Source organism: Notamacropus eugenii, chromosome 2 (assembly GCF_028372415.1).
Source record: "Notamacropus eugenii isolate mMacEug1 chromosome 2, mMacEug1.pri_v2, whole genome shotgun sequence".
NCBI classification, from domain to species: Eukaryota; Metazoa; Chordata; class Mammalia; order Diprotodontia; family Macropodidae; genus Notamacropus; species Notamacropus eugenii.
The window spans coordinates 422,107,219-422,126,655 of NC_092873.1; the positions used below are offsets into that span (position 1 = coordinate 422,107,219).

At 33.2% G+C, this 19,437-nt stretch overlaps 1 protein-coding gene across 2 annotated transcripts in view; it reads right to left on the reverse strand.

The window, feature by feature from the left end:
* The window catches only part of KCTD3 (potassium channel tetramerization domain containing 3), a 69,097-nt gene that overhangs the window by 23,942 nt on the left and 25,718 nt on the right, over positions 1-19,437 (reverse strand). For both annotated transcript variants that reach the window (XM_072647834.1, XM_072647833.1), the window contains exons 4-11: positions 16,808-16,881; positions 14,958-15,016; positions 14,596-14,676; positions 13,832-13,975; positions 13,255-13,345; positions 5,045-5,235; positions 2,875-2,990; positions 18-105 (exon numbers count right to left, since the gene is read on the reverse strand). In XM_072647834.1, the coding sequence (XP_072503935.1) occupies positions 18-105; positions 2,875-2,990; positions 5,045-5,235; positions 13,255-13,345; positions 13,832-13,975; positions 14,596-14,676; positions 14,958-15,016; positions 16,808-16,881 (844 nt within the window). The remainder of the gene's footprint in view (positions 1-17; positions 106-2,874; positions 2,991-5,044; positions 5,236-13,254; positions 13,346-13,831; positions 13,976-14,595; positions 14,677-14,957; positions 15,017-16,807; positions 16,882-19,437) is intronic.

Below are 19,437 nucleotides of genomic sequence, written 5' to 3' on the forward strand. Positions count from 1 at the left end.
TATGATTACACACTTACCTATGTAATATATGGATCCATTGTTACAACCCAACAGCAGGAATGATCCAGCAGTATCATAGCTAGTAATAGGAACAACATCTTGAACCTAATGCAGAGAAATTATGAGATGTTAACTGTAATTTACCTTTTTTGCTTTGGAAGTTCTTAAATTTATGAAAATGCCCATTCAATCCTATACTGATTAATAAAATTACTTCCTTTGATGGCCCACACTGTGGAGGATGCAGAAGCTGAAGACAAGTTATTCAAGAAGGTATGCTCATGATGAAGACTATCCTCAGATAAAGAAAAGAAGCTTCAAGATATACTTTGGAAAAGCTAATAACATGCCACAAAAGGCTAATAAAGCAAGGCAGAAACCTATTAAGCAAAATTGTCAAGTCTGCACAACAAGTGTCTTGGAGCACAGATTCTTGAACTTAAAATTTGACGTAACTCACCTAGTATTTTCCAAGAACTTTTAAAGCTCCTACTTCTATAAGTTATATTAGAGGAAAAATGTTGATTTAATACTAATTTATTATGTTAGCAAAGAGAAATGGTTGAAAATGATCACCTATTACTTGAAACAAGTCCTTCTTGATTGTTCTACTGATTTTCAGAACATTTAACTTTTTCATGAATGAATTAAGCTTCACTAAAAAAAAACTCCAATCATTTATCACCTATGTCTGAAATTCTGTTTTTAAAATACACTGAAATTTGTGGGAAAGATTTTGTTGGCTTTTTTTCCCTCTTCTCTGTGCTTAAGTGCTCACCAGATACACTTTTAATGTCAACTTTAATGTCTTTTATGAAGCCCCTTTCAAAGTAGGTTGATAATATGGACCAGGTACCTGCTTAAAGATTTATGGTTAAATGCTATATTTCTAGAGATATAAAGTCTGCAGGGCCAATCAATTCAATTGTGAACAATAAAAGTTCCACATTCAGTTTACCCCATATGGTGATATCACTGCCTATGTAAGTTTGACAATCTATATAATTAACTATAAAACTAAGAGAATTAGATTTATTCCAATGATTTGCACCTGGAAAGGACTTAAAAATATTTGTTGTGTGTTACAGTGTAAAGAGTACTAGACATGGAATCAGACATGGTTAAATCTCATCTGAAAGTTATAATTTTCTCATATATACAAAGGGGATGATAATAATACCAATAAGATAATTCAAATGGTTAAAAAGATTAAATCCATGTAAGACAATGAATGCAAAGCACTTTGCAAACCTTTAGGTACTATGTTAATAATGTCACCTATTATTATTCAATTGCTAAATAGTGTAAACTGAACCACTCTGATAATATTTTTAAAATACCTTATGAAAAATAAGATGATCCTATGCTGTAGACATGGTAACTCTGGAAATTGTTTAGAAAATAAATCAGATATCTAATAAACCACAAATATTTAACCTACTAAATTGGGTTTCTGTCTTTATCTTTATGAACTTTTATTATATTAATTTTGTATGTATTATCAACTAAATGTCAAATTTATGTCTTAAATCAATCAGGAAATATAACGTGTTATTATGATAGAAATTTCATAAAAGTGATTCTTTAGCCATGAAGTTTAGTAAATGGCTCGTACATTTCAAGCAGTTTAATGAGGATAACCCAGTTGGTAAACTGAATAGTTCTATTTTCATCTGCTTTTGTGAGACCTTCCTTGATAGCATATGAAAAAAGCTGGAGAAACAAGTAAGAAAGAAAACAATCTTTCCCCAAAAAATGAACATTTAAGTTTTTTAAATATTACTTTATCAAATAAAACTTAATAAAGGACTTCTTGCTTTTGATATGATTTGAGAAAGCATGCCTAAAGTGTCTCTTTGCTTAGTGTTTTATTTGATGCAAATACATTAGGTCAATCTTTACTATCCATCTAAAGAATCGTAGTGCAATGGCTGTCTTTTTCTACAGTCTCCCTGTTATCCATGAAAAGGATTATTGCTGAACGGCCAAATCAGAACCTACTGAATCAGTGTTGTGACAGTCAGAAGAGTCAGCCTTAGGTCAGCTCTGCCTCTTGAGATTTGCAAAGCAGACTCTTAAATTTCATTACACACTATCTCTGCATTGTGCCAGAAAGACATTAATCTGGCTGGGTTACAAAACTGTTTCCTGCATGAATGCCCAACTCTTTCCCAAGATCTTGTTTGAAATGTAGGAATAGATCTATTCTTGTTGTCAGATATGTTTTCCCAAACCATATATATTCTAAAAAAACAAAAACAAAAAACTATCAATTTATACATGAGTGTATTGCTAAAGAATAAGTATCATCTCTCCTCAGGAAGTTGGTGTGGGGTTTTCAGGACCTCAGATGGTAGGAAAAATTTTATTAGCAATTTTGAAAAATGCTACTAAGTAAAATACTAGAAAAAAGTCCTTTTAGAACCTATTTTTCCATTGTCTTACAACCCATAAGGACAAATTTTTTTCATGTTTAGATAGAGTTAAGATGTTTCTAGTTGCTATCAAAATAGAAACTACTCATTTCTCCTAATATTTAACACGAATCAGATCTGATTTTCTACAAGGACTAACATGTCAGAAATCTAAGTTACAGATTTAGAGCTGAAAGGGATCTTAGAGGTCATGGAGTCAAAGTTCATCATTTTATAGATGAGGAAACTGAGGCTGGTACTAAACAACTTACCCAAGATCACAAGTAGTAAGTATTGAAACCAAGACTTGAGCTTGCGTTCTCCGACTCTTTCTTAATCCAGTACTTTTTTGTATTGTATTATGCTGCCTTTAAAGTATAGGCATTGTCAGTAAATCTTTGTCATGTTCTCACATCCTCTTTCAATTCTTCTAATATACTTTACATTAATTTAAACTAACCTGCCAGTGCTGAGTTACAGCATTCCACACTCCCACTTTCCCTGTATGACTGGTGGCCACCAACTGGTTACCAATGAAGAAGAGAGCATCTACAGGAACTCCAAGACTAAATACTCCTTTAAAAAAAAAGGGGGGGGGGGGAATCTCATGAGAACAACCGCCAATCAAATGCTGATAGGGAAATGGTTTAATATTAAAAAGAAAAACATTTACTTCACTTTTATAAAATTTTATTTCTAGTAATTATTGTAATGAGTATCTCAGACTCAAAGTTATTCTGCCTTTATTTTTAAATCAATAAAAACGTTTTAAAAATGGGATGCTTATTTTGAACTCAACACAGGGAAATCAAGTCCACTCCCAAGTTCTATCCCAGGCTCTGGCACAAACTAGATATGTGACCACAGCCAAGACTTTAGCTCTCTAATACTCAAGTTTTCTCATTTACAAAAATGAAGGAACTTCACTAGGTGTCAACATGTAATATTCTGTAATTCTAAGTTTAGGTCCTTAAAGTTATTAGTGTTTAGATATCTGAACTGTCATTTATGTGGGCAATCTATTCAAATATCTCATTCCCTAGTCCAGTTTAAAAATGTAAGGTATATATTTGAGACCATATCTTCTTATTTTTATTTCCTACATAGTTTGTCACAATGAACTCTTTAAAAATGCTTACATGTGGAAAAAATGTTTATAAACCTTCCTATTTAGGTGTAATGTTCTGTGAGTAGATTTATACAAGTCTAAATAAGAGACACCGCTAATAATAATAAATATAGTAATAATGAGAGCTAACATTTATTATGTGACAGGCACTTTGCTAAGTGTTTTACAATTATTATTTTAATTGATCTTCACAACAATTCTGCAGCAGGAGGGGTGGGGTAGGTGCTATCATTATGCCCATTTTATAGCTGAGGAGTTTAAGCGACTTGCTCAGGGTAACACATCAAGTGTTTGACAATGAATTTGAACTCTAGTCTTCCCTAACTCTATGCCTGGCTATATCCACTGAGCCACTTACCCACCCATAAATATATATCCTGAAAATTCTTACCAATACTAAAAAAAATAGCCATTTTATCAGGAAAACAATTTGTACTGAGCACAAATAATACCAATAAAAATAGCAATGTTTTATCATTTATAAAACAACAAATAAAGATAAACAAAACTTTGTGAAATCAGATAACCCAATACTCATTAAGAAATAAAATTTCTATAATAAAACCAAGAGATAACATTCTAATCTTGTAATAAGTTACATGGTTGGTTTTTTTTGTTTTGTTTTTAACAAACTAGTATTTTAATTATGATGCCAAACAATTTTTCAGGGCATGTGAAATTTACTATATTCAGCAACATGGGTCATATGAAAAGGCAATAATAAAAACCAAGAAACAACTAGAATTGATTACTCCAGAGAAGGACGAGGTTCTGGGAAATCAAGGAAGACAGTCTGAACGGTCTCAAGGAATTTAAAGTGTCACTCCTTCTTAGGCTCAACGATCTTGATGGCCATCCACAGGGAAGACAACGGTATAAGTAATGACAGGTTCTTGTCTTAAGGGGCCCTCTCAGTAAAATACTGCTTATAGCAGCAATCCAACAGCAGTGTCTTATATAAGTAATATTGAAGGGAGTTCAGCCTCTGGGATAGCTCTATCATGGATATGCCAACCTTTGCAATTTTCTCTAGATGGTGTTGTCAGGTTCTGAAGAGTGTTTGTAACAACAAATGGTTTCTTTTACAGGGTATGAACAAATTACTATTGGACTATCCCACGGCAGAGGTACCAAGTCACTCTTTGCAAACAAAGCAAGTCATAAAATCTCCTTCATGTGTTATAACTAGACAAGTTTTATTTAGTGAATGATCACATTTTGCAAATGTAAGACTTGCTTCCTTTTGTTTAGTTTTCAATGTATAAAAAAATTTTAACTATCAAATTTCCATTTCCCTTAAAAATTATTTAACTATAGCACAATCATGGCAAAATTTTTCAGAACATGCACAATATCTCTCATCATTGTTTGTCACAGAGATATTGGCTTAACCATAATTATTAATTCCTTTGCATAGGTAAGCTTTATAAAAACTGAGCTAAGTCACTGTAATGATATTTCCACAGAATCTTCATTACTAAATTGCAAACATTTTTCTCACCTATTTCGCTACCACTGCCTCCATCTTGAATGCTCCACAGAATAATGCTACTATCTGAGGCAACCGCTACCATCTTATCTTTGTCTCCATGTGGACCTCCAACCACTTTTGCATTCAAAGCCACTCGCTCAATAGTCCAATCCAAATAAGGACTTGTAAACACCTGCTGCCATCCAGAAGATTCTTTAATTCTGTGGGAAAGAAAAAGAACCAATACAAACTGGGCTTAGGTTCAATTTTATAAACAACGCTGTTGTAATTTTACCATTTACAATCTTATCCAATTATCTTTTTTCAACTAGAACTTATCATATGAATATTAAGTAACAAAATTTAGATTATGACCTATGTTTCAAAATGCTCTAGATTATTCTGAAGATTGATTTAAAAAGATAAAGCTCTTATTTCTTCAATATAATTTCTTGTCTGAAATGTTAAATACAAAAATAATAACAAAAATCCTATTTATGATCACTGCCTCTTCAGACAAAATGATGATTAACATAGTGAGGCTTATACCAACAAAAACCATAATATGAGGAATTAGCACTGAATCTTACAACTGACCCTATTGTTCCCTGGTATTACAGATACTATAATCCTTTATTAATCAGTCTCAGGAAAAGGAAATGATCTGGTGTGGCACAGAAGTTACAATATCTAAACACAACCGTTTAAGTAAAGGATGGCATTTCAGTTTTTAAATCCTGGCCTTCAGAATATTTAAACCAAACCATTATGGAGTTATTCACTGTAATACCAGAAGCTTTATTAGAGTTCTAATTTATGCTTAAATTTGTAAATACCCACATTTAATTCATATAAAATACATAACTGTAACCTCTTTATAATGTTTTTCTTTACTATCTTAATTTATCAATTTCCAAAGGATAAGGGCCTGGCTTAATTTTTTTAGTAAAACATTATATGTTTGGTTCCTACTAATTTATAACAACTGAGAGGAGGGGTGGATTGAACTTTATCTTTAGAAGTACTATAGGAAAAAAGGTTGCTAAAGCAAAAGATAGAAGTAAAATTACAAAGAAATATTCATTCATTCATAGACATACATACACATTCTTTGCTAATTATATTCATTAAAACAGGTTGACTAATAAAGCCTAATAGATAACACAGTTAACCTTGTTTAAAATGCTTAGGATACATGAAAACAATAAAACTGCCATTTAAAATTAGCTTTCTCAAAATTAATGAAGTTCTACTTTACTAGAATTCTTACTTTTCCCTATGGGTAGTACTAGAACACTGAAAACTTATCTTTATACTGCACAGCCTACAGTTCCAACTTATTCCACTAGACGGTTCTCCAGTGTTGATAAAGGAGAAACTGCCCAATTCATAGATAAGTATTTGCTTCTAACTGGAAGGAGACCTCAGAGGTCCCCAATTCGAGTGCCTAACTATGAAGAAGGCAACAAAGAAGCCCAAAGCAGTCGAGTGATTTGCCCCAAACGCACGAAGAATTAGGGGGAGAGCTGGGATTGTTGTTTCTACTGTTCCCAACTAGAGAATGAAACAAGGAATGCATAGATGAAGTTGGAAAAAATTAAAATGAAGTTAAAGTATAAGGTGAGAATATTATCTGCCACGATTTTATAGATGTAAACATGAAGAAAAATACTTGTGTTTGGAAGAATGCACATAGAGTAGATTTTTAAAAAATATTATAGTAATATTATTATATTATAATATTATAATAATATTATTATAGTAATTTAACAGAGAAATGGATTTAAATGCAAGTAACAAAACAAATGCGTATGTGTATAATGTCAAGGTACATAATGGACAATACAAACATGATACTGTATATCACAGCAAATAAGCCATCTAGTAATATAATTTGAGTTCAGTTTTTAATGGAAAAATCATGCATTAACCCAGATTTACCATTTATACAGAGTATTATTTCATTACAGCATCTCAGAACCTCAGAGGTTCCATCCGTCCATCCAACTGGAAGTCCCCTCTAGAATATCATCAACAGTGAGTCATCCAGGCTCTATCTGACCTTCAGAGACAGGGGAACATAACATTTCTGAGGCAGCTGAGTCTTTTTATTTTAGGTCAGCTAATTGTTAGGAAGCTATTCTCCATAATGCCTTTCTGCAATTTCTACCCTGATCCTAATGAATAGAAAGAAGCTAACCTCCCTTGTATATGATATATAATATAGAGAGAATGATATGCAATACAGAGTTCTGTCTCTCTACACTCCAGTGAAGTTACTTCGCCAGAAAAGAAGTCAGTGACATTCAACAATACTCCGAGATTAGAGATAGCATTAGCTAAGTTTACCGTCCATCCACTAGGAATAGAAAAGGCTGGATTGAAACTAAAGGGTTTTATAGATTTTGTGATATGGCTTATCAGAAGATGTACCCCTTTTATCTTGCAATGATTTCAACGAATTTTATTTAGGTAAATTTCAACTGAAAACAAATTTTAAAGGTATATGTTTGTTTAAACCTGAAAGGAATAAAAAGGACCATGTTATATTGCTAAAAGTCTAAAATTTGTAAAAAAAAAAAAAAAAAGTGCATTTTATAAATTTTTTTCAAATATAAGGTTTGCAAAATTCAAAAAAGTATTTCTCCTAAACTAATTCTCCTTCTGGTGTTTTTCTGCTCTCTTCTTTCCAATCTAAAACAGAAGGCTCTGATAATCAGCCCACTTATACTTGTTGACTGAGAACTCAAACTTAATTTCAATCAAAAATTTTTTGGAGGCGGGGGGAAGAGAGGTTCAGTTCTTCATTTCCAGCTGTATGACAGAAAGGCTTTTTCTGATCTACTAAAGAAAGTCAAGCAATGACAAACCAAAAAATCACATCTGACGTATTAAGCCTATTTGCTAGCCTTGGCAGTAACCTTGATTTAGTCTTTCATTCTTTATGCAGGAGGCAGAAGAGAAACAAGGCTAATGGAATGATGAAGGTGAACAAATAAAAACAAGAGTTATATATTTCATCGCCATCAAAATTCTCCCTTAGGACAGCTGAAATTATTAGAGGTCAAGGGTCCCTTGTCAACACGGTGGACTTGAAAACATGGGTTCAAGTCCTGCATCTGAAAATGTGACTATCACTTAAATGCTTTGAACTTCAGTTTCTCACTAGTAAAATTAAGATGATAATAATACTATTATAGTTCCTACCTCACAGGGTTGAGAGTCACAAATGAAATAATGAGGAAAATGTTATTCTAACCTTAAACCTCTATGATGGAGAGGATTCTGGGAAGATGATGAAATAAGACAGGAAATATTGGGCTTTCCAAATTTCTCCCACAAACAAGATAAAATATTGCCTCAGAGTGAATGCAGAGCTAGAAATAAATGTAGCTGTCCTCCTAAAAAAATTGAGAGAACCTCAGGAAAGACTAGACCCTCATGGACCCTTTGAAGTGCAAATACTTCAAGGCAAACTCCACTGAATCAAGAAACACAAAGCCCTGGGGGCAGGTGGGTCTGTGGAACTTTCACCTCACTTGAGTGTAAAGGTTGAACAGCAGAGCAGAGAAAGATTTAAGGATCCTTCGCTGAGTCAGGACTATAGCTATGGGCAAGGAGAAGAGAGAACTGTGGTGGCAGAGGGGCAGGGACTTTGCTGCCACTTGCAAGAGAGCAGAGCCCCTGGTTTCTGTTCCAGGGCAGAGGGGAGAACTGAAGTTTGCCGCCACAGAGAACAAGAGCATTTGGGAAACAGCATGACTGGGGGCCATGGCTCAGCGGCAGAGAGGAGTGCCCAAGCTCAGAAAACAACAATAAGAAAAATCTGAAGCCTGAAGCAGCATCCTCTACAGCTCAGGATTGGAACCTGACTACAAGCTGCCAAAAAAAAATTAATAATAATAATGAGTAACCAAAGGAGAAAGAACTATAGATAGCTACTTCAGGGACAGAAAAGATTTGGGTTCATACTCAGAAGACAGTGATGTTAAAAAAGTCAATCCTATTCCAAAGAAAAATGTCAAATATCATAAGCCCAAAAAGAGTTCTTGGAAGAACTTCAAAAATCAAATAAGAGAGTTTGAGGGAAAATTAGGGAAAAAAATAAAAAAATCCAGAAAATTATGAAAAGTCAATCAACTGGAAAAAGAGATCCAAAAACTTAAGGAAGAAAATCACTCCTTAAAAACTCGAATTGGGAAAGGGCAAACTATGATGTCATAAGACACCAAGAAATAAACTGAAAAGAATGAAAATATAGAAGAGAATGTGAAATATCTCATTAGAAAACAGAGAATAGATCAAGGACAGACAATATAAGAATTGTTGAATTACTTGAAAGTTATGACTTTTTTAAAAAGAGTTTATTTTTAGAGTCTAATATTACAAGACATTATTATGGAAAAGTGCCCTGAAGTGCTAGAATGAGAAGGTAAAAATAGACATAGAAAAAAAATCTATCAATCATCACCTCAAAATGATCTGAAAATGAAAACTTACAGGAGCATCATAGACAAATTTTGAAGCTGCCAGGCTAAGGAGAAAATACTACAAGTATCAAGACAAAAACAATCTCAATACTGTGGAGCTACAGTCAAGACAACATAAGAGCTAGTAGCTTCTACACTAAAAGACTTAAGGGCTTGGAACATTATATTTTGAAGAGCTAAGGATCTGGGTTTGTAACAAGAATAACTTACCCACCAAAGCTGGGTATACTCCTGAATGGAAAAACAAAAACCCAAGATATTTACAGGGATAGGTTGAATAAAGAACAAGAGGGGAAGGGGAAGGATAATGAAGGGATTCTTTAAAAGGGTGTGGATAAGGGAAGCAGTGGTTAGAAGCAAACTAGATGTATGAGGAAGGACTGGGTAAAAAGAGAGGGTGAAGGATAATAGTAGGAAAAAATAGGATGGAGGAAAATATACAACTAGAAATTGTAACTTTGAATGTGAATAGGATGAACTCACCCATAAAACAGAAACAGCAGAATGGACTGAAAATCAAAATCCAACAATATGCTGTTTATAAAAAACACATACAAAAATGAGAAATAGAGAAAGAATTAAAAGTAAAGGGCTGGAATAGAATTTATGATTCAGCTGAAGCAAAAAAAAGCAGGGGCTGAAAAAAGTGATTTCTGACAAAGTTAAGGCTAAACTAGATTTAATTAAAAGAGATAAACAGGGAAACTACATTATGATAAAAGGTACTATAGAAAAAGAAGAAATATCAATACAAAACCTACATTCACCAATGCTATACAATCTAAATTTTTAAAGGAAAAGTTAAATGAATCACATGTGGAAGTAGTAATATTATAATAGTGGGGGACTTTAACCTTTCCCTCTTGGGATTAGGTAAATCTAACCAAAAACTGGTTAATTTTAGAAAGACTTGAATGAAATAATGAAGAATGAAATGAGCAGTACCCAGAGAATGTTGTACACAGTAACAACTATATTTTTCTAAGAACAATTTTGAAAGACAAAGTCATTTTGAGTATTATAAATACCCAAATCAACTAAAATGACCTATAAAGATGCTGTCCACATCCAGAGAAAGAACTGATAAACAGAAGTATGTTTAGAATAGCTATATATAGCGTTTATTACATAGTTTTTTCAAAAAAGTAAACAATGTGAAATGGAAATTCATGTTAATACTCTTTTTATGTTGTACTGTGTACATGGAAATGGTTTTTTTTTTGTCTTTTTGTATTTAAAATGAATAAATATAAAAAAATTTTAAAAGCCTAGAAAAAAAGCCTTAAAAACTAGAACTGGGAAAGGGCAAGCTACGATGTTATAAGACATCAAGAATTAAACTTGAAAGAATGAAAAAAATAGAAGGAAATGTGAAACATCTGTTTAGAAAAACAACTGATCTAGAGAATTAATTAAGGAGAGACAATATAAGAACTGTTGAACTACTTGAAAGTTATGGTTTAAAAAAGAGTCTAGATACAATATTACAAGAAATTATTAAGGATAATTGCCCTGAAGTTCCAGGATGGGAGATATTTTCCAAAATATAATTCTAGAGGAATGCTTTGTTTCAAATAATGAAACAAATCAAAGTATCCTTTCCATACTCCACAAAAACAAACACAACTCACAAAACTTTCTCCAAAGGAAAAATCTGAATTTAATTATTACTAAAATAAAAATGTCAGAAATGGTTTTATGAATGATTCTAAACAAATATGAAATGACTGTCAATGAAAATGAAACTTTTTAATAAAAATATATAACTAGGTTTTCCTCAAATATAATTCATAAGAGGTTTTGTCTTAATTCTCATATTTGAAGACTTTAAATGTACTAACACAATCCTTAACTGAATTCTATTATTCTATGGTGAAGTTAATTCTAACTGAATTGTCAGGTGAAAAATGGTTATATTCTTCATTTTGCTGGCAAGAAAAAAAAACAGATCTACAATCAAAACTATCATTTTGTTTAACTTTAAAGTTCTAACACACAGGACACTGCACTTCCAAGTTAACATTTTCATAAAAATTAAAATGACAATTTCAGAGCAATCATAGTATGTTCATAAACCAACTGTATATAGTGTATGCCTCTTTTAAATTCAAACAATTCAATTAAATATTTAATATGTTCCTCCTATGTGTTAAATCCCAATAAATTTTATGCACATACTTCCTAGCAAAGATGAAAATGATATAAACTAAATAACCATTAAGAAAAATCCTTTTATGTCATATGTAACACATGTGCTATTTACATGGAACTCAAAATTCACTACACAGGTTGCTTTCCTGTCCTGTGCCAGTCACTCCTAAACCTTAAAATTAATTTGACACCTTGACAGTGAAAACTAATAAATTCAAAACTATATAATCTAGGTGAAATATACAGGTCTAAATCATTCTGGACAGAAAAAAACATGAGGATACAATAATAATTCTTACTCCCATAGTTCGTCACACTAATTTTCAATGACATAGTTATAGATGGATCAAACAGAACTAAAGGGAACTATCAAGAAATTTTATATCTTGCATGTATATACAATATAATGTATACTAGCAAGAGAAACTTATTAGCTTTTAGTACTCTAAATGTGAGAATTCTATTTAATGACCAACAAGCAGTAATGCTACTGGAAAAAAAAGAATTTCATCAAACTTGAAATTATTGTTATAAATTCAGCTAAAAAACAAAATTATGTTAGAGCTCAAAATAATGGTGATTAGTGATGAATGGTTTTCCTGGTGGATGTTACAGGTAAAGATAAGAGATGACTTACAAATTTTCTTTAGGAGAGGAAAATAAAGAAGTTGATGGGCATGGTTTTATTGTGTATACAAAAACTGTAAGAAGCATTTCGTGGAACAAGTGCTCTTTTCCTACTGCCATTTTCATGATCTGTATTTCCAAAGAGGCCATAATGAAAACAGTTACAGCTCAGGTACCACTATATGTTACAGATTAAGAGGTAAAATGATATAAGAACAACAATATTCTCCAAATTAAATAAATGTACGTTGGTAATTGGTAACTTCAATGCAAAGGGGCATGAAGAAAGAGAAAATGCATATTGGAACATATAGTCTAGAGGTAAGGAATCAGAAAGGTCAGCAACTTGTACACTAAACCAGAAGCATGACTTCAATACTTTCTTCAAGAAATGAAAAAGAGGTTGATCATGAACACCAAAAAGCATCATAAAAATGAAAATTATTCTAGACTGACAATAAGCAACTTGTTATCGATGTGAGAGTCATTTCTGAATCAACTGTGTACTATAAATATGTCTACTTTCTTTTAGAAAAGAATAAGAAAGTGCTTTTGAATGTGAAATTGATGAAATTTTAACAAACAAGGAATTATTCATTACTTATATGAGTCATCATCACCTACCATGTCAGAGTAAACATTAAAATTAATACAAAACTAGAAGGAAAATGAGAAAAAGATGGAATGTAAAAAGTAAAACTCTAGCCTTAACTATTCACTAATTTAATATGGAAGGATGTACAATAGTTATGTAGGATGGGAAGGCATAAATGGGTTTTCATCTGTATCTACTGTAAAACTGAAGGAGTAAAATAAGTTAAATCAGAGAACAGAAAGAAAATTTATGCTCCACTTATCACAAAATGCAAAAATAAACAGGGAGCACATGAACAGAGTCTAAAGGAATGTATTCCTCCAATTTAGTGAAATTCATTTACTGAAAAAAATATGTCAATGTAATTTATATCATACCTGTAACAAACAGCAAAATGGGCATATGCAGCTACAATCCAGTTGTGATGGCCAGCTACTATCAGCACCTTTCGTGGGTCTACAGGAAATCCTGCAACCATATTAAAAAAAAAATTAGTATGCATTCTAGTACAATTAGAAAAGGGGGAAGGGGAAGCCTAGAGAAAAACAAAGTGAAAATAGGGAGACAAAAAACAGAAAAATTCAAACAGCAGCTATTTTTCTTGACAACCACCTCAAAATACTTTTTATATTTTAAAGATTCCAGAGAAATAAAAATATTACAAATATCATTTTGAAAGAATACAAAAGGGATTCCAAGTTAAATGAGATGCTCTAATCAAGTTTTATTGTATCTATTATAGAGGACAAAGAGACAAAGTTTTTCAAGGGTTATAGAATATAATAACATAGGCCCAAAATAGACACAACAATGAAGTGTTTTGTCAGTAGTCAATAAAAGAAAGGTAGTTTTGTCTTAAATCTATTCTAATATATTTGAAACTGTCTGCAACAGTAGCTACACTCAAGAAAGCATCCCTAATCCATTTCCCCACCATTAGAAATTACTGCTCACCCAGTCTGATGGCCTCTTCTCCAGTTCTAGAGAGAACGGGCTGGCCACCATTTCCCCGGGTTGACTGACCTTCTGAAGAATTCTGTCCGATTCTAGAATCAGCAGAGGGTCCAGGAGTATTGTTTATTTTGCGACTAGGAATACCTATTTTTAAAAAAAAGGAAAAAGGAAGAGGATAGGTGTAAATTTTATTCAATGAGTGAAGTTACTCAGAACAAAAGATTTCTAACATCAGGAAAAGTATTTTTAATTTAGTAAAATGTACATTTTACTCTGAGAAACATAAATCTTAATATCAACATTGTTAGTCATAAATAGTTTAATTACTACCAAAAGCAATTAAAGATAAAATACTGTCAACCTCAAAAGACAGGAAAATGTAGGAAAATGAAGCAGCTAGTGACCAAAATATACTAAATGGAACCAGTCAAACATTGTTCAAATTGTTACAAATGATGCTAGCTCAAACGATCAACTCAAGGAATGTTAACCTAAGTTCAAAGCTAGCTCTCTTATAAATTAACTGATACTATTCTAAGATCCAAGTGGGAGGTAGGGTATAGATTTCCTAAGAGGCCTACAAGTGTCTCAGGTTTGGATTCTAGGTTCTGGCTCTGCCATTGTGTGGGGGACCCTGGGCTAGTCATTTAACTTCTCTGAACTCATTTTCTCCACAACAGAATTTCAGACTAATTACTTTATGTTCATATACCTTTACTGACAAAAGTATGGACAAATCAAAGTCAAAGCTAAAGGAACAATACCTGGTGGAGGCAAGTAGCCATGAAAAAGGACACTGCCACATGATGAACGCTCCAATTCTTCACATAGGAGAAGTCTTCTTACTACAAGTATTATAAGCAAACTGTCAAGAGTAAGTAAAAGCAAAAAAGAAAAATAGTACTTCATTTTTATTTTCTAGTCAGCAAAAGAATAAGGAAAAAGAAGAAAACTGGGTGTAGTGAATATAGCTGTGCCAAAAATTTCTTACTACTTTAGAGAAATTTTTAAAAACAAGCATTGACTTTCCCAGTGAAAGTTAAGGGTTGATAGAAAATATGAAATACAAAGCATAAAACCATGGATCAAATTACAACCACATAGTTTATTTAATGGGAGAACATACCTAATGGAGTAATTCCATAAAATTCAGCTTCATGTCTGAGAACATTAATACTCACTCCCCTACAAAGAAATAATAAAAATAAATTCCATTTACTATCAATACTTTGTTTTCCACTTTAGAGGAAAAAAGAAAATGATCTCTATAATAAGGGATCCCGATCCAAAAGATATCAGAAGAGTTATCATTTCTCAAACAACTTCATCCGTAATTTGGAAAACTATATGTAAAGATCCACTATTATAAGAATCACTTAAAAAGTCTCACCTACATAGAGGAACTAAATAATTAAAACAGAAGTACAAGGGCTTCTGTAAGTAAGGAGGATTTTGTTATTCTTTTTAGATTATATTCCCTAAGATCCCAGATATAATCTCCCAGGGTCATGGTTGTAAACAATTTCTACTGCAACTGGGCAGTGAGATATGGGGATCACATAAAGTAGAATTTACTATGCTTGCACTGAATGGCAATATTGCTAAAATAAACCTGTGAGCTTAATGTTGGCAAAATGCCTTCTTTGTCTGTTACCCTACATATCAAATGGGAACTGGTCAGTAAGTGGGGAAAAGGAATTTACAAGGGGAATGTGCATATGTGTTTGCATCAAGCAGCTCCCACTGAGGCTTAGAGGGGAATGTGAATGAACAAGCAGTGTATGCCTTGATCACTCCCCATCAAGGCTTAGGGGATGCTAGGAATTGAGCTCCTATTCTCATCTGCCCCTGCAAAAAGAGTGATTAGGGAAGTTGTAGGTGTTCGTGCTCCCATTATAAGCAACTTTCTTGAATAGACTAGACTAGAACAAGGTAAGCTTATTTAACCCCTTATTATGACTGTTCCTGTCTTTCAGTCTGCCCAGATCAAGAGTGAACCTGTGCTAGAACACCTGCTAGCAGCCCTCCCATGTGTTTACCTGTCTTATACTTGGTGTAGTAGAATTACCTGTGTGGTAACCTGTGATATAGCTTCCACAGGACCAAGGTGAATAATTGCACAGCCTGTTAATTTCTGAGTGTATATAGTACTAGCGGTGCAAAAGTCATCCTTTTCTAATGGGCCTAGAACTCTCAGAAACTAATAATAAAAGAAATATAAGTATTTAACTGAGGACAAAGATCAATATCTTTGGATACAAGATATCTAGGTAAGGAAGGACATGGCGAACTATGATGTAAAAGATGAATTATGGAGTAAAAGGTTTTTAATAACTGTATTGCTAACTGCGATATTAGGTAATTAAGCAAATGTTTATCAAGTGCCTACCATGTGCAATGCACTATAATCTCACTCCATATGAGTAATTCTGAAAATTTACATAAGCACATGACCAGATAAATTGATTCATCCTATAGGTGAATTGCAGAGAAGCCAAAACTTTAGAAGGTTAAAGTAAACAGTGTTATTCTACACTGATAATATGGAAAACATACAAAGAAAAGTCAGAATTCATAAAGTAGTACAAATATAAATGAATGACCAAGTTACTGGATAGTCTAAATTATCTTTGAGCAAAACAGAATTTTAGCTGTATTTCAATTTTATAATATAAAATAACATATCTAAAAGGATTAAAAGATCCCTTACTGGAGCATTAATCTTTAGGAATTAAAATAAAGCAGAAATCAAAAGCAATAAAGGTGGTCAAAATTATTACTCCAGGATAACTATCTAAGACAAAGTAGAAGGGAAAAAATATTAAACAGGCCAAAGTAGTAACACTCAGTAGTACTCCATGTATAAAACACAAAACTGTATAACTTAAGTCCTCCCTGCCTTTTTTATCAAATAGGTCCAAAAATTTTTAGACACATAAACAATGAAATTTAATGAAAAACAGAAGTGTTTCTTACCGTAAGTCAAGTTCTTTAGTTCGAAGAAAGTTTAAAATAGGTGCAAATGCTGCTGGATCTCTATCAATAAATATCTGTTTAAAATAAAAGTTTTTTTTTTTACTATTTATTTTATGTATATTACTTATTATTTTATTAATAAAGAATTCATATTATATTAACATCAATACAATTTAGTCTCCTAATTCTATCGTCTCAAACACAAAAAATGTTTCTGTAATTATATGGACATCCTAAGTAATCAAAGTGATGGAAAAGTTTATTCATTTGAAAATTAAGAATATAGCAGATAAAATTATTCTCTACAGGTACTTTCTCAGTCAAAAACATCCCTAAATAATACTATATATGACAAATTACTTCTAACTCATTCCTATTATTCATACTTCATATAAAAATTAACACAAAATCCTAGATTTGGTTTAGTTCAACCTGAGTAAAAATTTACTCTACAATATCTGACAAGTTGTTCACCCAGCTCCACTAAAGGAGAACTCACTACCCTCCCAAGGTTACTATTCCACTTTGGGGGGACCTAATTGTTAAATAAGTTTTTCCTTACACGCAGATGCTCTGAGGTGACCATCCCAAATTTCATGTCCACTGACAAGTATGTTAAATAGAGCTTGGCTGCTAGAAGGATTTAGGGTTAGCCCAGAGACGGAACAGGTAGGGTCAGGAGGAGACAAATCACCCAATTCTCACAAATCTGGCAAAATCCTAAAGTTTAAACTGAACAAAATAATGACCAAAAAAAAATAATTCGAATAAGTAACGAGAGTGACTTTTAACCACCCTAGAACTACAGGAAAAGTGAAGCAGAAGCTAGCTGAAGACAACAAAAAAGGGTTCACATCACAAAGCCAGTATCTGCTAAGAGTAACAGGAGCACCCTTCTCAACTCAATCAAAGAATGGCAAGAATACGTAAGCCTGCAAGGCTCTCTGTCCAGAGGCAATAAAAGCAGTGTGCCACTCTCAGAAAGTCTCAAAGAAAATATAGCTAGAAAATGATAAATGTTGTTGAGGATGTGGGAAAACTGGGACACTAATGCCACTGTTACTAGAGTTATGAACTGATCCAACCATTCTAAAGAGCAATGTGGAACTATGCCCAAAAGGCAACCAAACTGTGCATACCCTTTGATCCAGCAATACTACTACTAAGTCTGTATCCCAAAGAGAATAAAGGAAACGAGCACACTTGTGCAAAAATATTTTATAGCAGCTTTTTCATGGTGGCGAAATATTGGAAACTGAGGGGATGCCCATTAACAGAGGAATGGCTAAACAAGCTGTGGTATATGAATGTAATGGAATACTATTGTGCAATAAGAAATCATTGTAAGAAATTATACAAATTATAATTACACAAATAAGAACAGATTTCAGAAAAACTGGAAGACTTGTACAAACTGATTCAAATAAAATGAGCAGAACCAGAAAAATATTGTACACAGTATCAACAACATTGCGAGATGATCAACTATGAATGACTCAGTTTTTCTCTGCAACACAATGATTCTTGAATCAAGTACAAAGGACTCAGGAGGGAAAATGCTATGCACATCTAGATAAAGAACTGATGGACTCTGAATGCAGACTGAAGCATACCTTTTTCACTTTGTTCTTTTTGTTTCTATTTTTTTCCGGTTAATCTGTTTCTTCTTTCACAACTGTGATTAATATGGATGTATGTTTTGCGTGATATAACTTATATCAAATTGCCTACTGTTTTAGGAGAGTGGAGTGGAGAGAGGAAAGAAGAAAAAATTGGAACTCAAAACCTTGTAAAAATGAAAGCTAAAAATTGATTTGACATATTAATTGGAGGAAAAATACTATTAAAAGTATATGATTAAAGAAAAGAACATTTATTTTACTTTATTTAGAATAATTTTTAAAAAAGGGAATAATGTAATGAATTTTCAGAATGGGAAAAAAAAAACCCAGATTTTTTGGAGGTTAGTGAAATAGTGAACAAAGCACTAATTTAAGATCTTCCAAATGAAAAATGAGAATTTCAATACAAATATGCTTCTCTGGGTGATATGAAGAATAATTAACATCTAGTATATAGCAATTCTGAAATCAAAAGTACTACTAGACAAAATACTGGCCACCTCTAAGAAGGTTTACAATTGGAGCGGGGCCAAGATGGCAGAGTAGAAAGATGCATATGCTCTAGTGCATCCTCCACAGCCCACACAATACCTGTAAAAAATTACTTTCAACAAATTCTAGAGGAGCAGAAGTCACAGAACAACAGAGTGAAAGGTTTTCAGCCAAAGGTAACCTGAAAGGCTGACAGGAAAGGTCTGTCTCATGGAACGCTGGGCTAAGCGGAGACTAGCCCTGCCCATGCAGCACTGGGAGGAACAGGACCTGAACAGACCTCTTGGGCAGAATTCACAGCAGGGAGGGTCCCAGATCCCTCAACCCACAAGCAACAAAGAAAGCTCCAAAGGTCAGTGTGGGAGGGCTTTCCCAGCTGGGTGAGGGGAGTGGGGTCTCCCCCAGCAGAGGCAGCAGCAGCAGGCAGCTGGTGGCTACAGTGGCCATGGATACAGCCTGGGTCCACTGTCCATACAGCTCAACTTAAAGTGTCTGGGGGAAATGAGCAGCTAATCT